The sequence below is a fragment of the Wyeomyia smithii genome, chromosome 2 (assembly GCF_029784165.1).
Source record: "Wyeomyia smithii strain HCP4-BCI-WySm-NY-G18 chromosome 2, ASM2978416v1, whole genome shotgun sequence".
Classification (NCBI taxonomy): domain Eukaryota; kingdom Metazoa; phylum Arthropoda; class Insecta; order Diptera; family Culicidae; genus Wyeomyia; species Wyeomyia smithii.
Genome location: NC_073695.1, coordinates 59919801 through 59936215, shown reverse-complemented (window position 1 = coordinate 59936215; position 16415 = coordinate 59919801). Strand labels below are relative to the sequence as shown.

Sequence of the window (16415 nt, the reverse complement as noted above, 5' to 3'; positions counted from 1 at the left end):
CATACGATGATTTTGAAATTTTGACCAGAGATTCTGGACGTTATAACGAATCGAATGGTGTACTCAGATTCTTTGGTACATTTTTTTATAATAACGGTCTGTGGGAGCACCGTGATAGTAATATTGAGCTGTTTTCTATGTTTTTATACGAAAAAATCATTATATTGAGGTCAAAAGAACAAAAAAATAACTAAAATAAAAGTAATGATTTTTGGACATAAAAAATCGTTTGGGATGAAATAGACAGCTAATGGGGTAATATGGAAAGGGCTTGGGGTGATGTGGACAGAGTAAAAAATGTGAGTTTTATAATATCAATGGTTGCTTAATATACAGTAGAAGGTGGTATTAGGCATACGGAATGATAATTGAAATTCCTAAGCATTGCACAGTGATTCTACCATAGGCTAAAAAAATAATTATAATTTATCCTTCTTCAATTATTAAAACGTAAACCTGATTATGCGTTCGTGTGTCGTCCTCGCGTTTGTGTGTGTGTGTGTTTGTGTATTAATGTGTGTGTATGTGTGTGTGTGTGTGTGTGTGCGTGTGTGTGTGTGTGTAAGCGTGTGTGTTTCAGTGTGTGTGTCAGTGTCAGTTTGTGTGTATGCGTGTGTCAGCGTGTGTGTGTCAGTTTGCGTGTGGCAGTGTGTGTGTCAATGTATGTGATATATTTCTTTTCCCAAAATTTCATGAGAATCGAATGATATATGTACCAATTTTTGGCAGCACTTTGAATGTTTCTGTGTCAGACAATTTCAATGATTTTTATGTTCGAAAATCACAATTTTAGGCTTAACCTCGAATACCTGTAACTCAATCAATTGTGATCTGATTTTAGATCAACAAGTTTCGTTTTGAAAGGACACTTGTGTATTTTTTTTATTTTCCAACGGTTACCAAAAATACAAGCAGTTTTGAAATCAAGTTCAAAACATTTTGCCGGAAGGCCAAAACTCATGAACCTAAGAACCCATGTGTACCGTACAGTCTTCTGAAACAGTTCGGAAAGATCGGACAATCAACAGCGTAAGGGAAATTTACCGTACTTTTCGAATTTTTGGGTCCCGGTTTGCATATCGTCGCTCCAAATTCGTTAATCCCAAATTCGTGAAACGAGAAAATGTATAACGAATGTATTTCGACGAACGATTTCTTATTTTTCCTTGAAAGGCCTTCAATTTTCCATTAAATCTTTTAATCGCTCAAACGGCTCAAAAAGTACAAATTTTTGAAAAATGATTGTCGATTTTTGGCAACCCAAATTCAAAAAGAACCAAACAAAAAAGTACGGGTATAAAATTTTTCAATAAAAAACAAATATTCCAATGTTGAGCATGATCTGAACAAAAAATATATCTAATAATAAGAAAGGTTTAACGGCATTTTAGGTGAATAACATTTTCTGACATCAGAAATGGGTTCAGCACCCCAAAATCGGCCACTAGTAGTGAATTCAGCACCCGATCTCGCACGATCGAATGTTGATTGCTATCCTTATTTGACCTAATCTGATAAGCGCGATAGCACGATAAGAGTAAATTATAGCGAGTTATATTGTGGATCACGTTTGAGTTGCCAGTAAATCTTACTTATCGAATCTTAAACATGCCGGCCGCCTTGAAACCAGTTGGGTTTCAATTACGTTTGCTCTTTTACTTTAAATGACAATTAGTTTTCTGACTTCTACTTAGATTCGAATAATACTTTAACAATTTGCGTTTGATTGGAATTTTTACTTTGTTGTTTTCTGTTACTCAAGCAATGGAGTCGGCACCGAGCCCGCTCGATGCGCCTTCAGCTTTTCCTTTGGGTGGTATGAAATTTGTTGCCTTCTAGCGGGAACGATTTCGGATAATGATGCTTGCGATGAATCTAGATGAAACCTCTTCGTGGTTGGTGTGGTGTTGTGTACTTCTATGCTGGACTTCAATTGATGAACTCGGAATGACTTCCTTCATTTCGTCGTGTAGCTCGTTGTGCATGATAGTCAGGTGTGTGTATTGGTTGTTTGCTTCCTCGAAATAAAACGGATGTAGTATACAGACGAGATTTTTTGTAAAACCGGAACAACTTACCACACAGGGCTTTAACGGCGCCTGTATATTTGCGATGATGATGCCTGTGTGATGTGTAGGAGAGTGCCTTCAATGCGGTGGTTATTGAACTTTGCCTGTGGTCTCGATGATGCCAATCGACGTGACAGGTTGATCAGACCCAACGTCAATGAACTGATCGAGGCCTGCTGGAGATGATGCCATGGGTGCCCTCCAGGAGAAAAAACGTGATGCGTAACTCTAAACTAATACGATGTGATTAGTTGACTTTTTTAAACAAAGCGGTGACCCTTGTGGTCAATGCAGACGCCCTTCGCGCCGAAATCCATGCTTGCTACCAAACCATAACACACCGGACCCTTCCAGTAGACTTCTACTATAACTGACATGCATCATGCAGACACGAGACGAGTACGTGTATCTTGAACGACGGTGGAATCATGGGTGGCGGAGTGAAGTTGACTCTAACGATGAATTCTGACCCGGAATGCCGGGCAGAATGGCCTATGGGGTATAAACATTCTTTGAGCTTTTTGGAGTATAAAATAAAACAAAAACTTAACTGGACTGCGGAGGCGCTCATTGATGAGGCCTCCGCACCGTTGCAGCAGCGGGTTTAGTGGCCGTCTGCTGTTGATTGCTGGATGTTGTCTCGGATTGGAAGGACGCAAATTTTCGATATTCCCCTGTCGAAACAACCGTCCTTGGTACGTACAGTGACCACCCTGATGTTGCCATCTGTACCGGCGAAGATCTTGGTTACACGTGCTAACTTCCATTTGAGTGGTGGTGCATTATCATCCTTGAGCAGGACCATCGTTCCTACTGCTACATTGTCGCGTTTTTTAGTCCACTTGGTGCGATTGTGAAGATCAGATAAATACTGTGTGCTCCATTTTTTCCACAGTTGCTGTGTTACACTCTGGGCTCGTTGCCACATTGACAGTCGGTTAATAGGGATGTCTTGTAGATCAGGCTCTGGAATTGCGGTGAGTGGACGATGCACTAAGAAGTGCCCAGGCGTAAGTGCCTCGAAGTCATTAGGATCGCTGCTAACCGGTGTCAATGGACGCGAGTTTAACACTGCCTCGATCTGTGCAAGTGCTGTTTGCATCTCATCGATGTTAAGAGTTCTCAGTCCGATGGTTTTTCTGAAGTGATTTTTAAATGACTTCACTTGCGCCTCCCAAAGTCCACCAAAGTTTGGTGAGCGAGGAGGAATGAACCGAAAATCGATATCGTCCTTTACTGCTTGCTTTGTGATTGAATCTTGAAATTGCTGGCTACGAAACAAATGGTAAAGCTCGGCCAACTCTCTCTTGGCACCAACAAATGTAGTAGCGTTGTCGCACATTATAAGTTGAGGTTTTCCGCGCCGAGCGACAAACCGTTTCAGCGCTGCAAGAAACGCCTCAGTAGTCAGGTCAGTTACGAGTTCTAAATGGACTGCCTTCACAGTTAGACAGACAAATATTGCCACATAGCATTTCACTGGCCTGGCACGACGGTTAGGATAGCTGATCATGAATGGGCCACAGTAGTCTACTCCAACTTTTAAGAATGGCGATGACGGTGTTACTCGTTCTGGTGGGAGATCAGCCATAAGCTGTTCTAAGATCCTTGGTTTGTTCTTGAAGCAGTCGACATACTCATGGATGATTCTCCTGGCTAAGCTGTGAATAGCAGTTGGCCAAAATCTTTCTCGGACAGATGCAACTAACAATTGTTGTCCGGCGTGAAACAAACGTAAACGGTAGTGCCGCATGACTAACGTAGCTGATGGATGATGGTGGTGTAAGATGAATGGATGCTTTCTAGACTCTGGAACGGACGCGTGGGATAGTCGCCCGCCGACACACATCACATTGTTATTTGACATTTGCGGATGCAGGCTTCGAAGTGAAGAACCTTCTTGAACATGGCCATGCTTTTCCAAGCATCGTAGCTCAGCTGAATAACATTCCTGCTGGGACAAGCGCACTAGTGCAAGTGTGGCTTGCTCTATCCCTCCGTACGTAAGATTTCCCAACCTTCTCTGTTGTCGGTGACAGACTTGAGAATAATGCCTGAAGCGCAATAGCCACGCTACCAATCGGACGAGCTCTGTGTACGACGATCTGAGGCTGAAAATTTCACTCGGTGGAAATACTTGAGTTGGGAATGCGGACGTAGCTCGTTCTTCTAGAAGCTCAGGCTCGATCTCTGCAGGGGGCCCTCCACGTCTTGAGGCCAACAATTTGAAGCTTGATACAACCAACGCGGGCCCTCAAACCAAAGCCGTTGGTACTGCAACTGGACAGGTGACATTCCCCGCGAGATTAAGTCTGCTGGCTTCTCGATACCTGGTACATGATACCAAGCGCCATCTTTAGTGAGATGTTGAATCTCGGATACGCGATTCGCAATTAAAATTTGCCATCTGGAGGGCTGTGATGCCAGCCAGTGTTTGACAATCATGGAGTCTGTCCAAAAGAACGAGGTTTTAACTGGTGCAATTCGTAAAAACTTCTCGTACAGGTGGCTGAGCAGGAGGGCGGAAGATAATTCTAAACGCGGGATGCTTATTTTCTCTTTCTTTGCTTTGAGGTTTTCCAGTGGTGCAACTCTGGACTTTGACGAAATGAGGCAAACCGAGACGGTTCCATCTGATGATATGCACCGTATATACAAACATGCTCCGTATGCCACTTCGGAAGCATCGCAGAAACCATGCAACTGGATTTGAGCCCAATCACGGCTGCAACCGATCCAACGCGGTACGGATAAAGATTCTAACGCCAACAAATTTTGTTTGTATTCGCGCCATATTGCCTGAAGCTGCTCATCCAATGGATCATCCCAATCGCACTTCAATCGCCACAATTGCTGAATAAATATCTTCGCCTGCACTACTACTGGTCCTACCAGTCCTAATGGATCAAAAAGGCATGCAGCATCGGAATGAACACTTCGCTTGGTGATAGCTGATGCGGTGGACCTCCACTGCGGAAAAGTGAAACAAAAACTATCCGCACACGTGTCCCATCGAAGCCCCAACGTCTTAACCGTGGAATCAGAGGAGTTGAATTCCAGAGCGGATCGATCATCACGTAGGTGCTTCGGAAGATTCGCCAGTAATCTAGTAGCATTTGAGTTCCACTTCGTGAGAGTGAATCCAGCAGAATTTGTTACTTCCGTCACCTCTGAAATCAGCTGATTTGCTTCCTTGATACTGTCAGCTCCCGATAGCATGTCATCGACATAAAAGTCCTTTCGAATTACTCGGGAAGCGAGTGGATGTGACGATTGGCAATGTTCTCCCAGCTTCGTAAGACATTTTGTAGGCGCACTAGCAGTTCCGTATGTGACAGTGGTGAGTTGATATGATTTTAAGGGTTGATCTGCAGAATCTCTCCATAAAATCCTTTGTAGATGTTGATCTGGCGGTTGAACTCGTACCATTCGGTACATTTTGGCCACATCGGCAACGAGATCAAAGCGATGGAAGCGGATACGGGAAATAATCGAGAACAAGTCGTCCTGAACGACTGGCCCTACCATCAGCGCATCGCTCAAAGAGACACCGGTTGACGTGTGACATGAACCGTCAAAAACTACACGGAGCTTCGTCGTTGTACTCTCCGGCTTTATTACTGCATGGTGAGGCAAATAGTATACAGGCCCCTGGCATAGTTCATCGTCCACTTCTTTCATATGTCCCAATAGCAGGTATTCATGGATGAATTCAACAAACATCGCCTTCAATTTTGGATTAGCGTCGAGTTTTCTCTCCAAACTAGCAAACCGCTTTTGTGCAATGCCTTTCGATTCTCCTAGCTTCACAATCTCTAACTCCCGTTTTGGCAGTGTTACTGTAAATTTCCCTTCAGCATCGCGTGTGGTTGTGCGCTCGAACAGTTCTTCGCATGCAGTCTCTTCAAGTGAATGAGTGCTGCTGACCTTGCAGGCTCCCAAAACTTAGCGATTAACTCTTGGAGATCCACAGTGGAACTAACGTAGGTAGCCGTTAATGGACTAGGAGCTTGATCAGATACTCGTCCGGAGATCACCCACCCAAAAACAGTTTCTTGCAATGTTGGGCCACTTTCGCTTAACCTTTTTTTGCCTGCTTCGAGTAAGTCATAATATACTTCAGCACCAATTATCATATCAATCGGTCCCGGTTTACCATACGATGGATCAGCTAGCACAAGGTCGCTAGACAGATGGCTTAAATTGATCTCGACTGGATTAAACGGCATCGTTCTTGTAATCCGTGGTAGCACGTAGAACTGTATATTCTCAGAAAATGACGATATCGACGGTAGGCGCGGTTGAATGTTGGCATTAACGTACTTGTTTGACGTAAAGCTGCCGTTACCAATACCTTGTACCTTCAGAAAGGTAGGTGACTCTCGAAATTTCAACCTTTTCGCGAAATTGTTAGTCATATAGCAAAGTTCTGAACAGGAATCTAACAATGTTCTAGCAAACGAAAAATTTCCATACTGATCAGCGACACGAACAATCGCTGTGGACATGAGTACTTGTCGTGGAGCTGATTGAATGACGGTTTTGAGAGTAGCTGTCGTATGTTGGTCTGTAATGGGTTTCGCGTGCGTGGTTTGATAATCTGTGCGTGTTACGGGATATGAGGTTGAAGGTTTTTGTTGGGAAATTGTTTGAGGTGTTGTGTTTTGTGTCTGACCTTGTGGTTTCTGCTGTGTTCGTACTGGTTGAGGCCCTATGGTCTGTTGTCTACCTTGCGTTTGCGAAGCGGAATTGTTAGCCGGTTTCAGAAGGTTTATCCTGCCTTCGTAATGCAGAAGAGTATGGTGCCGTCTGCCGCACCGATTGCAGGAGCCTCTGGAACACCCTTCAGCGAAATGACCTGGGTTTAAACAATTTCGGCAAAGCCGTTTTTCGTTGACATCTTTCACTCTTTGCGACACTGACATGGCTCTAAATTTATCACATTGGAACACTAGGTGGTAGGAGTCTCCACAAAACACGCACCTTTTGGCCATCTCTACAGCTGCATGCGTAGCAGACAGGCGTGGCCGTCGTGAGTCGTCTATGTTTGGATTAACTGGCACAATCGATTGCAAAACTGCACATTGGTCACGGAGGAACTCTATAAGGACTTTATACTTCGGTACCTCTTTCGAGTTGTGGTGGGTTTCCCATTGACGCAGCGTTACCATATCTAGACGCGAACAAACCATATGAGCAAGAATTGTTGACCAATCAGCAGGATTTTCTCCAATTTTGGTTAGCATCTGCAAATTCCTATCAAATTCGTTGATCAAGTGATTAAGGGCATCCAAATTTTCCTTCCGCATTGGTTCATTGGCGAAAATGGCATCCAAGTGCGCTTTTACAATAAGCTTTTTATTTTCAAACCTTTTCTCCAACTGTCGCCAAGCCACTTCGTAGTTGTCAGCGGTAAGCTCAATGGAACTGATTTCTCGAAACGCGTCATTAGCAACTGAGGACCGCGAATAAGTGAATTTGTCGACATCGTCAAGCTGATGATTGTTGTGTATTAAACTCCGGAACGTGTCTCGAAATGTAACCCAATCCTTTGTCTTGCCAGTAAATGATGGGAGCTTGATATCAGGCAGCTTAACCTTCGACATGGCTGGTTGAACTGCAGCAGGTTCAGCTTCGGGAACAGAACGTCTGAGCGGAACCTCCGTCTTGGGTCGCAGAGCAATAAGCGTGGCCTTGACTTCGAAGTATTCTTCTTCAACAAGTCGAATCGCTTTCTCATACTCCTCCTCACGCTGAATTGCCAACGCTTGCAAGCGCTCATTCCGTTGATCAGCAGGTTCCTTTGTGTCTATCTTTGCATCTTCCTCGTCGATACTCAATTCGATCTTGCGACGAACAGCATAGAATTTCCGCATTGCATTTTCTAGGGTCTCCAATCGAACCTCAATTTGCTTTTCATACAATTCCTTACGGAACGCTTGGGCAAACTTTGCTATCGCCTTGATGGATGACCGCAGCTGCCGCTCCTGCTTCTTCAGCTCCTTCACATCATCCATTTTACACTTCACTTCACTAGATCACCAGTTTGCAGTAATGCTGATCAATGTCACAGAAAAAGAATGTTAGAAATGAAACTGTGTTTAGTTTATTAGAGTTCACTTTCACTTGCTGCTGTTTGAACGATTAAGTATAAAAGCAGAACTGCAAACTCTTATAATTTATAATAGGTCACACTTTTCAGCTTATATTTGCTGGTTGACTCGACCGACTCGAATAACCGGGTATTCACGCTCGCGTTTGACAAGAAACCAATAGGGGGATTGACAGCAGCAGTGGACCCACAAATTTCGAAATAACCGACAAAGCCAGACAATCCGCCAAACAAGGGACTCACACTCAAACCAACCATCAAAATCCCAATGAAAGAAAGACGCTCATGCGTTTGAAAATATCAATTTTTATTTCGCACAGTATCCACTCAACCCAAACCAACATTTAATGGCAACTCATGCAATGGATAGCCGTATAACATGCAGAATACTTCCCAGCAGATTGACGAACGAGCAGTAGTCGCAACTCCTTACAACGCGGCAACTCCACCAGCAGTCGATTTCATCTAAACGTGTTTCCCACGCGGGCAGCAAACAGCGATGGCGATTAGTAGCCACATGCAATGATGTCCAGCACACAATAGCTTTTGTTGCTCGAGCACAATGGGTTGTTACCGGCCACGTGCCGCTCACACTTTTATCACTTTCAGAAGAGTCTTTCGTTCACTTAATTCTTAGGTGTCCGTCCAACCAGGCAATCCGGAACGAATCCGGTTCGAAGGACCAAATTTTCCTGATTGGGCGTACCTTGACACTTCGATAGTCTCACTGGAGGCCACTAGCCCAAGTCTTCAGATTACCTACAGAGCACTAAACTCGCAACGCGGTCTTCGGACACATCCGTAGTAAGATGTATATCACAATTCGGCGCAGAAAATCACTTTATTTGTAACTTAAGAACTTCTCTTTATTAATTATATACTTCCAATTTATTCTCGACTCTTCAGCGCGATAGATCAACGCTCCAACTATAACTGAACTGGTACAAGTGGGGAACGACAATATATGCCACTAGTGGTGAATTCAGCACCCGATCTCGCACGATCGAATGTTGATTGCTATCCTTATTTGACCTAATCTGATAAGCGCGATAGCACGATAAGAGTAAATTATAGCGAGAGAGAAATATTGTGGATCACGTTTGAGTTGCCAGTAAATCTTACTTATCGAATCTTAAACATGTACAAATAATTTATGCCGGATTGCCTGCAATACTTTTTACAGTTCACCCTTTGTACACCACCGTCTGTTCGTCCGTTTTTTTGTATGCCCGCGGCATCAGTCCAACAAAAGAATTTACTGCAAACTCACCTGACCATATCACCCCAAAAAACACTGTCCATTTTACCCCCTTTCAAAAAACGAAACTTTTTCCACTATTTCTTCCACTATGTTATCGTTATCTTTTATCAAAATGTAGCCGTTTACTAGACAAACACGGCTGGAAAAACTGACAAGACTAAAAACATTGATGAAGTTCTTAAAAAATCTTAAATACACGAGCGTAAAACTTATAGCAACATCAACTTTCGATGTTTCCTTTGTTTACATTGACACTGCGGTGCATCTATCACAGCAAACCATGGAGTTTTTATGTTAGGTAAGGTTTCGAAGTTCAAGGAAAGGATGAAGTAGTACCTACATGGAACCCAAAAAAAGTATTATTTTCCAAGATAAAGCACCTGTCCATTTCACCCCAGGGGTCCAAATTACCCCAAACAACCCTACCGATTAATTGAGTTCGGATGTAATAAGGATAATGAGTCATTTATTTATATATAATGTTTCATAAATATTTCAAACTCACCCTACCGATTAATTGAGTTCGGATGTAATAAGGATAATGAGTCATTTATTTATATATAATGTTTCATAAATATTTCAAACTCATAAATGTTTCATAAATATTTCAAACTCAAACATTTCAATTCGTAGTATTTCAACCTCACTTTTCACATGCAATAAAACAACCTACAGTAATGAATAAACAAAAAAAACTGTTCAAGCACTTATGTTTTCTTACATTTTTTGTAATTTTCTGGTACTATTTTAGACAACTTTATTTTTTTTTTTTCAAGGTTGTTATTAAATTTGATTCCATCATAATACATATATTAATTTCTGTACTGTTTTTTTATTAAAAATGGAACAACTCTCAAGTCATTGATCTGCTCCAAACGGAAGTTTCCCTTTCAATCTTGACAAAATGCCATTTTTTTACTATTTTTCTTATCATATAATCAATATGTTCATTGGACTCCTAAATATTCTGTAATTTTTTTATCAACTGTCCGTTTCGTTTTTGAAACATTCCATTACCTTGTTGATCTCTAACCAATTAGTTATTTCCGTCTTTTATTTTTTGTAATGCTTCTTTTGGATACTTTGACCCAAAAAATGTTACCATATTATCCGCGAAGAGATTCAGTTAACAAGATCCCATCGCTGATTTCACATCGTTTGAACGAAAAACAGTGACCCGAGCACGCTTCCTTGCGGTACACCAAGTGGAATATTCAACGACGACGGTTTTTTTTTTTCATCTCTAACAAACAATTTCATTTATTTCCATTTTGTTCAGCCTCTAACATATCAAGTCATGTTTTTTTACGCGGGGGATGAGTTCCAAATTTTAATGGAACCGCGAAAAAGACTACATTGAGGTGAAAAAATAACGTAGAAAATCGTCCCAAAACGTTTGAACTTTGACTCAACATGATAGTGGCCAGCCGCAAGGTCAAATTTCAAAATCATAAATTTTTTGTATTCACACCAAAAATTGTGATTTTTTTTTATATCTATATATGATTACTTGTGTCCTAAAACGGGAAACGTGATTGGAATGATGTCGATATATTGTACCGTTTTTAAGTTATTGCAAAAAGCAACGCGTAAAAAACCTGACTGCGAAGTGATCAGATTTTTAGAATATTTACTAGTCCGAACACCTCAGTCTCAAATGTATCAGAAATTTTCTTATCAGGATAACAATAGATTGCCTCCAAGATCAGAAAAACTCTCCAGTCTGAAGAGACTCATTACAACTTGCAGTAGGTACCTACTCAACCACTACATCCCAAGAAAATTTCAACACTTGACCGTTTACGCTATTTTATTATGAAGAACTCTTCAGCTGATTTACAATCTTCTTGAGACTTTCCATGGTAACTGGCTCAAAAATATTTCAACTTTCATGAAAGTTTTCCTGCACCAAGTCATCCTGAAGGTTTTCAATACTTTCGTGAATTTCTTGTACACTATCCACAAAGCATTCATTTAACTTTTCAGATATTCCATTTTTTACTCAGTGCCTTGATTTAGTTGTCGCAGACTAGTTTCAGAGTTACAAAAACGTGATTAAAATTATTTTGATCTAAAAAAAATTATTATAGAATTATAGTGTCTTCAGCAAAGTTGTTTCAATAATTATTCTGTATACTTAAAAGTGAGAAACGAGTTCTACTTTTCTCATTTTTACATAAAAAATCCGCTTTGTTCTGCAGAGTTGTGACAAGTTTCATTAGAAAAACTTTGCCGGAGACACTGTACTACTATCTGCTCATTTAAATTGACTTCTCTATAGACTATCCCTTTAAATAAATATAACTGTTTTAATATTTGTTTTCTATAATTTTTCAATGTACTACAATGTTGTTTACAAAACATACAATTTCACTGAATAATTAATGTTTATAACTTATATTTGTTTAAAAGAATTTAAACTTGACTTGATTTTGATTACCTGCAAGACAACGTGAAGGAAAATTGGCAAAATATCTTTAACGAGGAACTGGGAACGACAACATTCACAGAAACCGTTACACACCCTCACTACATTACGTTCAGCAAAATATTAAATCCGGTTCAAAATTAGGGATTCGAATATGACAGAACAATCATTGTCGAATTAAAATCAATCAAAATCAAATAATTCTTAAGCTGCCACATGAACAAAAGCATTATTGTATCCCGGATGGGATTTTGTTATAAAACTAAATTTTATAATCTAGTAGTTCTGGTAAAATAATTAACATACATCTATAGCTTAATCGGTCAATTATCCGCTCTCAGAAATTGAATGAAACCATGGAAAAATAATACATATAGCGTATTCACACCAACACGTGTTCCAAACCAACCAGACGGGCCATGCGAGAGCAAGCGGCCCCGGATCGGGCAACATTTGAATTGAAGAAAATATCATTATACATGCATCCATGCGGCATGCAGGATCTCACCTCACGAACCGGCTTTCTTTGCTCCAGGCCATATGCGGTTGCGATCTTTTTCGAAATCTCTTCGTTAACAGTTGTCACATTAGTAAGTGACAAAAGGTGAACTTCTGTCATCGACGCGGATCGGTAAACATTGTGTCTGGCGACCGCCGCATCCATTGGTATTGATTATTTAAATTTTATACACTAATTACGCGGTGAACCTCGGAGACTGAGCCGCCGGCGCACGTGATATACACCAGAGGAGCTGCAGCCAGTACGAATTTCCAATGTTAATCGAAACCGTATATTTATCGGGGCCTTGGTGGCAGGAAATGGATGCTTATCAGGAGACATTTTCCACCCGATAAATTATCGACAGTCGGTTGGTTGTAATCAAGTTAGCGGTATTTAACCACCCGTTTTGAGGTGTAATTTGTCCTCCGGACATGCTTTTCGACTGTCACCACGAGGTGTGAAAACGATAAACGCAATTTCTGTCGGTAAATTGACTGGTCTTGCACGGAATACCGTTCCGTTGGGCGATAATTGTGATGTAACTGCTTGAATTGTAGTCCAGGGCTCATTGCCAGCACAAAGGAAACTTGTTTTTAATTTTGCGTGCAAGGTGATAATATTTATGTGCATGCAAACCAAAGAAAATTTTTTAAACTAAGATCTTTGCCCGCTTCAACCACACGTTTGGAATTGTGAAGGACCCGAGCTGCACAATAAGCACGTATGTCCTCTGCTTATCGGGTGGATCGATTTCGTGCGTCTTAAGTGAAACATCATGTAATTGTATTCATTATTGGTATCCGTTCATCCCCTTCGCAAATCAATAGAGCCTTAAACCCATTCAGACTAAAGTCCCTTTTGAATGCTTCCAACTGATCAGGCAGCCACATCGCATCACCGGGAAGCTTATTCTCTGTGTGTTGCATTGCAACTGTCCTTTTGTCACCAGACGTCAAAGCACCAGAAAGGTGCAGCGCGCAGATCGTTCGTTCTGAGAAAGTTAAGTCATGTGTGAAACTCAAGGAAATTGGAAAATGAAGAACGCCGGCCAAGTTCGAACTGGCTTTCATTTATTCAGAAACACACACACGGAGGTCAAACAGAACAGAAAATAAATCACTCCTGGGATTTGTTTCTTTATGCTCCGTGCAGGGTTCGAAAGAAAAGGAATGCATGGAGGGATTTGCTCGGTTCTTTGACTTGTTTGTAAATAGTGAATCCGTACACACCACCACAAATCACTTTGTGCCCGGTGAACGTCGCTGCCACCGCTGTTGCTGCTGCTGTCCCTGGCTGGTATGGTTAGCCAAAAGGGCGCATTGTGTTCCGTGTGGTGCCCTATTAATTGTCCTTCCCTGGTGACGTCGTCCAGCGACAATCGACAGTGAGTCGAAAGGTGTTGTGCCACCACAAGGCTGATGGAAGGTAGGAGTATTGTGCGAGGCGCAGCGCGGGAAACAATAAAAAATGGAAGACCATCGATCTCAACGTGATGTATTATGTTATAAACTTTGTTTGCTAACTTCTTAAAATCGTTATACACAACGAGAAGTAGAGAGAGAAGATCGGGTTTTCATAAGCGAAGTCTGTAGATTATCTCGTTCGAAGTGTGATCCATTCAAAAAAAAAACAGCGAAGTCCCATAAGTCATTAAAGCGTAGTTTACGGATTCGACAGGTCTCATGCATCAGTCGGTTCAGTGTAATGAGCTTTACTAGTTCTATTTCATTTAAAAGAAACTGAATATAATTTGTTTTTGTCATTAAGGGGTTATATACCTTTTTAGTTTTCAAAAAACCGAAATTTTTTTTATTGCATTATCTTCAAATACAACATCTTGAGAACATTTTCACAAATTTTCATGAAGATCTGAGCAATAGGGAGACAGTTAGAGCGATTTGCAGCGCATAAAAATTGACATCCGCATCAACATCTGCATCCGTAATCACATATCCGCTAGAGATGGTCGGGTTTCGGGTGTTGAAACCTGAAACCCGAGCCCGACCCGTACCCGACGGGTTCGGGTCGGGTTCGGGTTTGAAAATTTTTGAAAGTGTTTTGAAAGTATGAAATGGTGACGTAGGACCAAATATATATATGTGGTAAGAGAGAAATTCAAAACCAACTCTTCTATTGGCGATTTTGGGGTCCTGAAAAGGACCGGTTTTGCTTGTTGGTAGTCCTGAAAAGGACAGGTTTCAATTTTTGATAGTCCTGGAAAAAAAAATGAGTTTGTGATGTAAAAAACATACTTTCAATTCCAAGTTACTGGGGATTTATTTATTTACTGATTTGAACGGTAAAGTTGAAGTGATTGAGGAATTTGGTTCAACGATACATCAATATGAAAACGGGAAGTACCTACTGATAAATAATTCTTGAAAATTCTTGCTACACAGATGCAATGTATGTTGTATTAATGTCTTGTTAGAACAGATGATATTATATAACGACTGTAATTGACAGATGTAAATTTTCTATATAAATATAATATTAGAAACTTACAAGAGGCACAGTTTTTTGTATGTAGTCATCACGTCTACTTAGAAATAAGTGATTCTCAATTCAAGAACGCTAAGCCGTTCAAGGTTGTCTTGAAAGGTCTCACCAATGATCAAACCGTTGATGAGATCAAACTTACTTTAACAGAATTACTTGGCATAGCCCCTACCCAAGTAATTCTAATGAAACAAAAATCACGAGGCGAAAACAGTCAGAGAACTGGAATTTCCCTTGTTAATTATTTAATTCATTTTAACCGCAATGAGGTTAAAAACTTGAAATTTTTTGAAAAAGCACATGCTTTGTATAATGTGCGTGTAAAGTGGGAAATTTATAGGAAGTATGGCGGAGGTGAAAAGCATATCACCCAATGCCGTACTTGCCAACGTTATGGCCATGGTTCCAAATTCTGTAACATGGACCAAAAATGTCTTAATTGTGGAGACTCTTCTCACAAAAAGGACACATGTCCTGTGAAAGAGAGTAAAAATTTTCGCTGTGCGAATTGTAACGGCAACCATATGTCAAATTTTTATCAATGCCCAGTCCGTTTAGCAATTGTTAAGGCAAGGCAAGGTAAACAAAATTCAATTTCTCAATTAAAACCAACTTCAAAACAAAATTCTCCAAGCGTACCAGTGACGCATAGTTTACCTACTCCTTTGCATACCCGTTTAACTTATGCACAGGTTACAGGTAGTTCGAACATTATACCGCCTAGTGTTGGTAGTTCGAAAATGACCGTTGATATGGGTAAGCAAAACACGCTAGAAAATAATTGTACACCTGTTACTCCAGCTAATATTGCTGCCGAAAATATTTTTTCTAATGTCAACTGCCTGGGGCCTATTACGGCAGGTAAACTTTCTTTTTTGCAACAGGCAATGTTCGATCTTATGAACGCCATGTTGCAGGCAAAATCAATGTTTGAAGCCATTCAAATAGGCACAAATTTTACTATTAAAGTTGTTTCTGATTTGAAATTTAGCAATGATTTTGAATAAAACAATTAAAATATTAAATTGGAATGCTCGCTCATTGAAGGCCAATGAGAATGAGCTTTTTAATTTTTTAACAGTAAATAATGTGCATATTGCAATTATTACTGAAACATTTTTGAAACCTAACATAAAATTAAAATATGATCCCAATTACGTGGCTCATAGATATGATAGGATTCAGGGTTCCGGCGGTGGAGTTGCAATTGTTATTCATCGCCGAATCAAACATCGTGCTCTTCCCCATCTTGAGACGAAAGTTATTGAAACTTTGGGAATTGAAGTTCAAACTGAACTTGGGATTTTATTTATTGCCGCAGCATATTTACCATTTCAATGCACACGCGAGCTCAAAAATTATTTTAAAGGTGATTTACAAAAACTCACCAGAAATCGTTCGAAATTTTTCATAATCGGCGATTTTAACGCTAAACATCGTTCATGGAATAATTCTCAAAGTAATTCCAATGGCAAAATTTTATTCAATGATTGTTCTTCAGGATACTATTCTATTTTGTCTCCGAATAGTCCTACATGCTTTTC

The 16415-nt window shown here is 40.6% G+C and overlaps 3 protein-coding genes across 3 annotated transcripts; all 3 read right to left on the bottom strand.

Annotated features, from left to right (window-relative positions):
* Window positions 1-2673: 2673 nt before the first annotated feature.
* Window positions 2674-3936, bottom strand: LOC129719642 (uncharacterized). The gene has a single exon (XM_055671035.1). The coding sequence runs from the start codon at window positions 3934-3936 to the stop codon at window positions 2674-2676; it is 1263 nt and encodes a 420-aa protein (XP_055527010.1).
* Window positions 3937-4238: 302 nt separating this feature from the next.
* Window positions 4239-5750, bottom strand: LOC129719641 (uncharacterized). Its single transcript, XM_055671034.1, has one exon. It carries the CDS (start codon window positions 5748-5750, stop codon window positions 4239-4241), a length of 1512 nt encoding a protein of 503 aa, XP_055527009.1.
* Window positions 5751-5905: 155 nt separating this feature from the next.
* Window positions 5906-8086, bottom strand: LOC129719640 (uncharacterized). The gene has a single exon (XM_055671032.1). It carries the CDS (start codon window positions 8084-8086, stop codon window positions 5906-5908), a length of 2181 nt encoding a protein of 726 aa, XP_055527007.1.
* Between the last annotated feature and the right edge of the window lie 8329 nt (window positions 8087-16415).